The sequence below is a fragment of the Lepisosteus platostomus genome, chromosome 5 (genome assembly GCF_059453375.1).
Source record: "Lepisosteus platostomus isolate fLepPlt1 chromosome 5, fLepPlt1.hap1, whole genome shotgun sequence".
Taxonomy (NCBI): domain Eukaryota; kingdom Metazoa; phylum Chordata; class Actinopteri; order Semionotiformes; family Lepisosteidae; genus Lepisosteus; species Lepisosteus platostomus.
In genome coordinates this window covers 8941441-8952137 of record NC_142615.1, presented here as the reverse complement: position 1 = coordinate 8952137, position 10697 = coordinate 8941441, and the positions used below count along the sequence as shown (strand labels likewise).

Genomic DNA, 10697 nt, shown 5'->3' with positions numbered 1-10697 from the left:
CTCTGGCTGTCCCCTCTGTGCCGACACACTGCACATTCAATCCCCCCTCCTTCCCTTGACTGATGGGCAAAAGGTGGACATCTGGGAGGACTGTACGTGGCATTGGCTTCTGTGAGTTCTGTTTTGTAGATGGTGCTTCCTGAGGGGAGAGAGACAGTGGGGACAGCCAATTCATTAGTGGTGGTGAGCAGAGAGGACAGGATGGAGTGTCCTGAGGGGGTGTGCTCTGCTTGGGGTGGAGGGTTGTATGGAGATACGCATTGCACTAGGTACAGCAACCTGTGTGGCAGGGAGGGGCACTTTTCAGGAGATGAAGGTCTGTTTGGAGACGGCTGACACCCTAGTGTTTGACTGCTGGAACATATGGTCTCCGTCTTCTGCATCTTTAGGAGTGGCTCCAACCTCCAAATCCTTCCAAGCAATGAGCCGTACTGCTCCCGCTGCTGTTGTAAACACTCCACACAGGTGCTCTTGCTCTTTTTACAGACTAGCACCCTGGCCAGTGGCCGAGAACAGAGACGCACAGCCTGTGGCAAAATAACAGAATCCACGCAAATAACGTCACACAGGAGTATTCATCAGTTGCGGAAGAGACGTCAAAATCTTTTTTCATCCATTTTACCACTTTCTTTTTTACTGTTCCTATAGTCTTTGAATATTGTTTCATGTGTGCTGCATTTTCCTGAAGAACAGGCTGTGAAAAAAACATTTATAATAAATTATACATTCTAACACAGAAAAAAATACCTTGGATTTTGAAATATAATCTGGTATTTCAAATGAAGCCCCTTCGCACTTTGCAGGCCAGAGCAGCTGAAGCATGACGTCTCTTCCTGTAAAAAGTCTTTACTGAGACTCTAAATATCTGTCTTTCAGTTTGAAGCGGTACAACAGATTCCAGGGCACATTCGTTCTTGATTCAGAATATATATGAGTGTTCTAATGGTTAAAACTGTTAACATGAGGTACAAACAGTAATATTTTCATTTCGAGAAGAAAGCCAGTCTGTGACCATTTCCCAGAGTGCACATTGTCAGGAACACCAAACCCACAGTGCCAGCAAACCTATCAATAGCCTGTAGGTACTGTCATTGACTGGGGTAAAGTTAGCTTGAAGTTCGAAAACGATTTTGGCACGCCTGTAGCATTTTCACTAAACCTCCTAGGGTTACAAAAACACTTGCTTTGTGTACAAAGTACATTGTGACTGTTTTCACAGCCTTCACGATGTCATTTTTAAGCCATTTTTTTGACGCATGGATATTCTTTTGTCCATATCTTAGCAATGGAAACACAGAAAGCCTTCAAACAAAATGCATTTTAAAGACCACGACTTGTGAAAGTTTTTACACCCTCTACATCAAACTATCAGTGAGCTAATTATCTTTTATTAAAGATAATTTTTTTTCTGTTTTTTCATCGATGTGTAACTACGCACTAACTGGAACCCGGGGGACCGCTGTGTACACACGTTCACCACGCGAGAAATACTACTCAATGCAGCTTTGTGTGAAAAACCCATATATCACTATAGGAAGCAGGACAGTGCAGTCTCCAATTACCCAGACTGTAAGCATGGGAATAAAGCTTTGCTTGATTTCTGAAACCCTTTCTTTATGTCTTGTTTTAATTCAGGTAAGGGTCAACTATATACACAATCCTGCTGACAGCGGAAAAATTTAAAATATTCTTTACTCAGCAGCTTATTTAAAACAGCTCCCATGATGTTCAAACTGATTTTTTACACAGAAGAGTGATACAGCTTTGCGTTCTGAATCTCATTTTTTCATGCTTTTATTTAATGTGACACTCTGCGCTGGGATGGGGTATGCTGTTCACAAACCAATAGCATTTAAACCACAGCACCCACAATGCTGCAATTAAGTGTTTTAAACACTAAGGAGGTCCTATGACCTTCCCAAGCCTTGCTTTGGGTTGTGAAACATTTTATATATATTTATTTTAATATGGCACCATTAAACATGCAATACACTAAGACAGTGGGGTCTTCTTCATGACTCGATAGCTTTTTAAGCACAGCACCCACAATGCTACAACCAAGTGTTTTACACACCAGACAGCCCCCCTCACCTTATACAACCTTGCTTTTGGTTGTGAAACTATTCCTTATTATTATGATTTTTTTCAATATGGCACCATTAGTCAGGTGGTACATGGGGATAGGGGAGGGCTATTCACGAGTCAATAGCTTTTCAAGCACAACATTCACAATGCTATAACCAAGTGTTTTTACTCACTAGGTAGGCCCCCTCACCTGATACAACCTTGCTTAGAGTTGTGAAACCTTTTTTTATTTTTTATGATTAAACATGCAATACACTGGGATGGGGGGTACTATTCATGAGTCAAAAGCTTCATCACAACATCTGAAAATTTTAGATTTGACATTATTTTTATTTCACATGTTTTTTTTTAGTTTTGTCCTAATTTTAAATAAGCTGTATCTGTAGCAAATCACAATGAAGGTGTAGCGGCAAGGCTTAATAATAATGCAGAATTAAGTGTTTCTGAGCTTCCCAAATGAGGCCCCATTTCTCTGTTCATCTCTGTGGTGCAGCCACAGAGAAACCATTCATGCAAGATGTTTTCTTTTGATAAGGACAGCTCCCAAAGGGGGATGCACTTAGCTAAGCCTGGCTATCATGATCAATGGTCATCCATTGGCGCCTATCTGTCTAGGGAGTGTGAGTTGGACATCTGGATTGCATTCCTAAGTGTCAGGACTAAGTGACTCATATCTCACCTTGATCAACCAATCAGGGACTGGTAGGGCCGAGTAACCCACGTGGGACTCTGATGCCCATGGAACTTTCAGCCAATCAATGAGCTGAAGTTCCTCCAGGTAAAACAGGCAACACAGAGAGCCTGGGAGATTCAGACAAGATTCAGACAAGATTCAGATTCAGATTCAACAATTCAAAGGAGAATTCCAGGGCAGGACGCCCTAGGAGCAGAAGGCTCCCAAGGGCAGGACATTCTCGCAGCGCGCCTCCTGACCATCCTGAGACTCAGCCCGGACAACCACGGAACGGCCAGTGTGTCCGAGTGCCAGAACTTTCCTTTGTTCTAAGAGTCTAGAGTGGAGGTTGCCAGAGAGTAACCAGCAGCAGGCCTCGTGAACAGGTCGGAACTGTGGACAGCTGAATCACTATTCAGAACTAGCTCTTCATCAGGAACGAACCGGTCCTCTTCCTAACTTGCTGGGACCCACAGTCATCTTTTCTCCTGTGCACAAACTTTGCTAGTTAAAGCCAACACTAACTAGCCGGTCAGTGAGCATCAGCAGCGCACCGTCACAAGCCGCACAGCACAGCCTGGCACGGAGCCAGAGAGCGCGGATTGGACAGCAACAGCCTGCAACTGTTTCTTTGTGCCCGCAGGAGATCTGAATCCCCAGAGATTGGATGAGTATTCAACTTCAATGCATTACAGCTCGAGAATTCAATTGTTATCCAAACCAGTTGATATCAATTTAATTCCTAAGAGTTATGTACTTGTTTGAGTATCTAATGTAGAAGTTGTAACCAAGTTCACTTTATGAAACCTTTGAATTCCCTTTCAGAAAGTCCACAGAAGTCTCCCAGGCCCTCTGTGTTGCCTGTTTTTACCTGGAGGAACTTCAGCTCGTTCATTGGCTGAAAGTTCCATGGGCATCAGAGTCCAACGTGGGTTACTCGGCCCTACCAGTCCCTGATTGGTTGATCAAGGTGAGTTATGAGTCACTTACTCCTGACACCTAGGAATGCAGTCCAGATGTATATCTGGCACTCCCTAGACAGATAGGCGCCAATGGATGACCTTTGATCATGATAGCCAGGCTTAGCTAAGTGCATCTCCCTTTGGGAGCTGTCCCTTATGAAAGAAAACATCTTTAAATCAGCCTGCATGAATAGTTTCTCTGTGGCTGCACCACAGAGATGAAGGGAGAGATGAGGCCTCAGTTGGGAAAGCACAGCAACACTTAATTCTGTCTTATTAACAAGCATTGCTGCTACACCCCCAATATACTGCCCTGACTCTCCTCATCACCCCTGCAGTCTGTGTCCATTGGAGACAACAGGATCAGAGTGTCCGTCTCCTGTCTCCTCAGTCACCTGGACACCAGGGACCTGAGGACAGACTCCATTCTGACTACCAGTTTCTGGTTGATCTGCTGGAGGACTGATCGCTGAAACGCTGTCATTCGGGGCATCATCTCTCCTTGTCAGTTCATAGGTCCCGTCATTCATGATCGTCGTCCTTGATCTCCTCATCCCGACCCATACTCCCAGGATTGCCAGGATGACTCCAGCAACACCAACACCAGTGACACCAGTGATCACTCCGACAGACCTGTGACGAAGAGGGTCTGATGTATGAAACACAGAGGAGACAAAACACAGCTCGTCACACCTTCAAGAAGACATGAGGAGTCTCTTCCGATAGAGATACTGACCAGCAGACCTCTGATCTCTCTCCACAGGATCAAGAACTGGAGAAACTCTTTACACTCGAGAATACAAGTACAAGATTTGAGTTCTCCTGCACCTCAGTCTAGTCTTACCCTCCACAGTGAGAGAGACAGTGCTGACGGCCTTCTGGATGTGTGAGAGCAAAACTGTATAGATCCCCTCATCAGACGCCCTCAGGTCCTGCAGTCTCAACTCCTGATTCTCTACCAACACTCTGTCTCTGTACTGGGGGAAACAGCTGGCTGTGCTGTTCTGGACAGAGCACACTGAGGTCCAGTTTCCACCTCCTGCAGGATCAAACAGCACCTCCACTGGCTCTCCAGTGAGCAGAGGGACAGACAGAGAGGCTCCAGGCTGCAGGGTGACAGTGACTCTTTGAGCTGAAAGACAATCAGGATAAAGGATGATATAAGAACACACTCTATCAAGAATATAGAGCCCTCTAGTGACCCTACTGTAGATCTGCTCACCTCCCACAGTGACTGTCACAGTGCTGATGGTGTTTCCCTGAAGGTCCCTCACTGTGTAGCTCCCCTGATCAGCTAGAGTGAGGGAGCGCAGTGTCAGAGAGCTGTTCTGCACTGACACTCTATGTTCATACCCGGGGTCAGGGGGCCCTGCGCTTCTAAGTAAGACTCTGGAAGACTGGGTAGATCCTGCAGGATCAAACAGCACCTCCACTGGACCAGTAGTATGGAGAGGGAGAGACAGAGAGGCTCCAGACTGATGGGTGACATTTTCTTCATGAGCTGAAAGCAGAGAGATGAACATCAGAATGTCAGCTGGGTTTGGATTATTTTAGTTTGCAGACTTTGAAAAGAACATTGAAAACAGCCTTGGAGTCTAATAAAGATGGACAGTGTAAGAACTGGGGACAAGATTATCCAGATGTGAACATTATCAGACACCTCCCACAGTGGGCTCAGCTGGACGCTGTTAAAACCGAGACTCGTGAGCTGTTACCTGTGACAGTGAGATAAGTGTCCTCCAGGAACTGCAGGTGGTCTCGCTCGGCTTCCCGATAGCACTCATACAGCCCCGTGTCGGAGAACGTCACAGCAGCGATGGTCAGGGAGTAATTTCCCAGTCTGGCCTTGTCTCCGGACATCTGGGCTCTGTGCTCGAACCCGGGTCCAGAATGAGGTCTTCCACCTTCGACATACAGCACAGGTCTTCCTGTAGACAACACCCATTTTACAGCAGGCTGGTCCACAGGGGCTGGATCCTTGGAGATGCAGGGCAGTGTAGCCGAGTCCAAAAATCTCACAGTGACAGGGCCAGCACAGGACTCTGGGAAACAACAGACGTGGTTTCAGACAGGCCTGGGGATCACCAAGGGGAGACATGCTACCTCCCTCCTCCCCCCCACCTGCTGTCAGCTCCAAGAAGTTACACACGCACACTGAAACCCCCCGCGTTTACGGTGAGTTACACTAACGGATGGTGTAATTTCTGTGTCTTCCGGTGATTAGCCATCTCAATTAGCCATCTCATTTGAATACCGGTATTTCTGGGCTTTTATTGTGACCAGTCAAAATAATTGTCTCCTTATTCACAGTGTAACCACAAGAGCTGCCGATGGAACCACAACTGCACTGTTAAAATAGCATTAATTGGCAGGTCCAAACTTGGTAGCTGTGAGTTGTCTTTTTTTTTAAGAAAACTGAAATAAAGTTTCAAATAGTTCAAATAAAGAGACAAGGGAGTCTCTCATTCTCAGTTTGAATAAGCAGTTCGAGAATGTTTAAAAACATCAAACCAGCCTTCGAGCCACGTATTTATAAAGAATAAAGAATAAGAAACTGCTTCGCATTAAAAAACAAACTGTACTGTTTTAAAAGCAAATGGAATAAACATGGAAAGTACACAGAGAACTGGATTCAACAGGATGTTTTGCTTTGATAACCATGTACTAAGCTGCCCTAAGTGGTTTAATAACATATCAACAAAACACTGGACACTCACCCATCCAGCCCCCACCTGGATGATGCAATGGCAGGCATAGTGCACCAGTCCTCTCCCCACAAACCAGCTCTCAGTGGGGAGGAGAGCAGAGTGGTGAAGCCAGTTCAGAGATGGGGTTTATTAGGAGGCCATGATGGGTAAAGACCAGGGGGGGAATTTGGCCAGGACGCCAGGGTTACACCCCTACTCTTTCCGAGAAATGCCCTGGGATTGTTAATGGCCACAGAGAGTCAGACCTCGGTTTTACATCTCATCCAAAGGACAGCACTTTTTTACAGTCCAGTGTCCCAGTCATTATACCAGGGCATCAGGACCCACACAGACCACAGGGTGAGCACCCCCTGCTGGCCCCACTAACACCTCTCCCAGCAGCAACCTCAGCTTTCCCAGGAGTCTCCCCTCCAGGTACTGGCCAGGCTCACACTATCTGAGTTTCAGTGTGGTGGGGGCTGCCAGCTGGGAGCTGCAGGGTGATACACCTGCCGGCTAAATGTAAGAACTGTTCCGGCGCCTCCGGGATCGTGTCGCGACGGTGGAGGAAACTGAACTCCAGCTGGAATCTGAAGGGAACTTGAATCGAAAGCCCGGAGCGTCACCCACCCGTGGTCCAGAGCACCAGTAAAAAGGCAGCAGGGATTGTCGGGAGCGCCATCCTGCCAGGAGGATCCCGGACGAGAGTCGACTCTCCCAATCTGCAGCTGAAGCGACACTGAACGGTCGCTGCAAAGACCACGCTAGTCTGTAAGGGGGAGACAAATGGAAAGACAGATTAACAGCTTGGATTCCCCCCCAAGGCAAAAACAAAAATCGTGACTGGGCAGAAGGTAACATCTCAGATAAACAATGAAACACTACAACGCTGGTTCCACCCGCAAAGAAGACAAAAAAAATCAGTTGAGTTTGTGTATTTTGCAGGAAGCTACGCCACAGAGCCATGGGTCTCCTGAAAAAAAGGAAAGCGACCTGAAACTGCTCGGGAGCAACTTGCAACGGCACGAACCGGCACACACGCAGAGCCGACGAGCGCGGTGGGTTTCACCGTGTGTAGGACGGGGGGCGACTTCACGGATTTCAACCTGTTCTCAGCAGCAACCGAGTGTTTCCGGGGATCTGGAGCCTGGTGGCCCACAAACACACGCCTGGTGGTTTTGGGGTCCAGTCGAGCGCTCGGCTACATGGACGTCATAAAGAGAGGGAATGGGTAAAGGTTTATTCCGCGCTGAAAAAAAAAGAAAAGAGACAACACTTCGGCCTCGACTGCTGGAAGGTGAAACAAAATCTCACACGTGTATCTTTAAAACGGAGATTTAAAACGGAGTTACGTCGACAGAAAAAGACTATCGGAGGTGAAGGGCTCCGTTAGGCTTGATAGAGTTCACGAGCCCTCTTCATCAACCTATTTTAACACCCTCCTGTCAGAACAAGGAAGAACAAAACCCTTTTATTTGTGCCGAGGTACAGTAGGTCATCCGCAGATCCGCAAAACACGAAAACTCCGGCATTTCTACTCCACTTGAAGCACTTTCCCTTTACAAAACCCGACGCGTTTTAAACTTTTAACCAAAGAGAGACGCGTATTTAAACAGAAAAGGACTAGTCCAAAAAGATTCTAAGCGAATGACGAGACGGCTAAAAAAAACAACCACGCACTTTCTAGTCGCCAAATACATGTGTGCATTTTCTATCTAAAACTAGCAGGGGGACTGAGCATTTGGTTAACAGCAATCGAAAAAAGGAGAGCTGCTCGCCTCCTTTCTAAATCCACTCCCTTCTGTCTGGAATGATGCAGCTCGCAGCGGTTAAAATCGAGCTCTTCCCACCTGAGGATCAGTCGCACCTCCGCGCTGAGGAAGGTGCCGGGATCAGCACACAGCTCTGTCCTGCAGCAACACGCTCGCCCGAGAGATTTCAGACTCATCCCGGCTGATATGCTATTTGCCCCCCAGCAGTGATGTCTGAGGTCCTCGCACACTCACCTGCGCGTCCAGTCCGCCGGCTCTGTACCGCGTATCAGCTATTCTGCCATCCCGGCTTGTCTGCCGAGTTTCCGACAGTTTATATGCACATTACAGCGATACAAGTACCGCCTACTACGTGAGAATAAGATCAGAACAGCGAGGCTTTAGCTTCTACCCATAACTCCGCCCATTGCCACACCGATATCCGGGGGGATACCTGCGAAACTCTTTTAAATAGCAGACCCGTGACGAATTATACATATGGCAATCCGTTGGCTTTGGGCCTAATCAGAAACCTGATTTGCACGGGTCAGGGTGGCGAATGTGCCGTCGCCTCAGAGTGTCTTCGTGACTTTTCTTAGAACGAGCGACTACAGGATAGTTTAAGGCCATGCTTTAAAAATAATCAGATCCCGTAAATGAATGAGTGAAATAAACTGGCAGAATCCTGTTAGGTAATCTGCAGAAAAATGAAATACCCACACGCGGGATACGACGAACACACGAGTCTCCCCCCTGTCAGTAGCTAAGAAGTTGCGTTTTGGCCTGCAGTTCTGCGCTAAACTTGAGTTGAAGTTCCTACGTTACTGCCCAGGGGTCTCTCCCACCCGTGAGCTTAATAAACCACGAGCAGACCCTGCTGCAGGAATCCGGTACCGAGGATTAAACCGCTCGTCTACCGAGCAGGAAACTGAACAGGGGTTCGGAATCTCTGAATTATCCTGACCGGTTCACTGATCTGCGGGCCACTATCGATGTACATTTATTAATGTCCAATGCACGTGATAATGTTGGGTTTTTAAGACAACTGCGTGTGGGCGCTGTATTTTTCCTTGATCAAACCACACTTAAATCATATGGAGATACTTCAGACGCGTTAAGAGAATACATCGGTAATTTATTAATTTTGTTTTTTTAAAGACAGGCTGCATTTATGTGCACGAGCTAAATAAATACACATAAATGTAAGCCTGATGCACCTGCATGAGCTAAGTGCGTTAGTTCTTTTGGGCGGGTTTTCTCATTTCAACGGCTAATATTTTAGCGTCCTCTAGAAGATATAAACTTGGGGTTTCTTCGCAAGTTCAGAACAATTTTTAGTGCGGAGTTGGGAGACAACTTTCTGCGGGCAAGTTCATTGCAGTGCTTATGAACCTCGGGTACATTATTAACCAGCTACTAGTCCGTTATTTCTCCTAATTGCAATGGCACATTTAGGACACAAACAACCTACCCAGTAACACAAAAAGCAAAAGTCAGCGAAGGGATTGAAAGTCTCGTTTAGTAGCAGTGTCGAAGTCATTCTCGTGTCACGCCGTCGCCTCTGACCTGCGACGTGGGTTTAACGCGAGTGGGCACACGGGGTATCGCGTTGTCCGGTCGGGCGCACATTCTGTCATTTTTTAAAATACTGCCCCATCCTCGAGTCTGACTGGTCTCTCCGGTCCGCTCTTGGAAAAAAGAAACGAGAGGCAAAACAGCGACCCCAAGCTCAAGCGCCGGCAGAGAACACTTCTTGAACCTCGTATGAAGGGGGAGGGGGGAGAACGACATTAAATGTCTTCGACCGTCCGAAGACACTGGGTATGATTCATGGTGTGTAAAAATGCTGCCCCGCTTTGTTTCAATACGTTCAACCGCGTTTGAAACGAAAGAACAACAGAAAAACAGAAACTCCCCCAAAGCAGAGTCCTTTGAACTAAGAATAGCGGGGGGGAAATGTGTCACCGCCCCCACGAGGGCTAAAAACTAAAAATAGCAACATTGCAAATCCTGGAGATTTCAGGGCGGCGCCGAGAACGAACAGAAACTCTCTCCTGAGACGCCTTCCAGCGATCCGGCAGCAGAGTGGGCGTCTCCGTCACCTGCTCTGTCAGGCCGGGGGAACACGCAGACAACTGCAGCTGAGGGACAAGTTCGAGTTTTCTCGGGGCGAGCTGGAGGTGAACGAAGCGAGTATCGGAGAACAACTTAAGCCGAGGGTCGTTGCGGGTCCGGACCGGCCGGCTTCAAAGCGGGTGAAACTCTTCTTCTGCCGTCATCGCCATCGTCATCATCAGCAGCAGCAGCAGAAGGGGGTGAGTGACGAGCTCCGAGACAGAGGGGTTTTACAGATTCGGGGTCGATTTCTGGAGCTGAGAAAAGTGGGGGGATAGCGGGTGAACTGAGGCGTTAAAGAGTGGCCCCCGGAAGGGGGTCAAACCGGCAGTTTGCTGATGTGCGAAACGCCGGCAGGAAAACACAACACAGCAAAACAGAAACGCCGAGTTCTATCGTGACGCACCTGTCACCTGTCCCCCAG

At 47.5% G+C, this 10697-nt stretch overlaps 1 protein-coding gene across 4 annotated transcripts; it reads right to left on the bottom strand.

Annotated features, from left to right (window-relative positions):
• Positions 1–3719: 3719 nt before the first annotated feature.
• Positions 3720–8864, bottom strand: LOC148663108 (uncharacterized). Of its 4 annotated transcripts, none has more exons than XM_088631355.1 (7): positions 8414–8864; positions 7438–7656; positions 7038–7176; positions 5436–5762; positions 4943–5221; positions 4565–4852; positions 3720–4369 (listed from the first exon to the last, which is right to left on the bottom strand). In XM_088631355.1, the coding sequence occupies exons 3-7, from the start codon at positions 7087–7089 to the stop codon at positions 4047–4049; spliced, it is 1269 nt and encodes a 422-aa protein (XP_088487481.1). In that variant the 5' UTR covers positions 7090–7176; positions 7438–7656; positions 8414–8864; the 3' UTR covers positions 3720–4046. The 4 variants fall into 4 exon arrangements, with proteins under 4 accessions (XP_088487481.1, XP_088487484.1, XP_088487483.1 ...); XM_088631358.1 differs by having other exon boundaries at positions 5436–5648; XM_088631357.1 differs by having other exon boundaries at positions 7514–7656.
• Between the last annotated feature and the right edge of the window lie 1833 nt (positions 8865–10697).

What these genes read in the sequence shown, in the direction of transcription:
- LOC148663108 (XM_088631355.1), bottom strand. Translation starts at nt 7,089, where the DNA reads ATGGCGCTCCCGACAATCCCTGCTGCCTTTTTACTGGTGCTCTGGACC. An exon ending in ACTGGTGCTCTGGACCACGG is followed by an intron (nt 5,763 to 7,037) that starts GTGGGTGACGCT and finishes GTTGTTTCCCAG; the next exon opens with AGTCCTGTGCTGGCCCTGTC. An exon ending in TGTGACAGTCACTGTGGGAG is followed by an intron (nt 4,853 to 4,942) that starts GTGAGCAGATCT and finishes ATTGTCTTTCAG; the next exon opens with CTCAAAGAGTCACTGTCACC.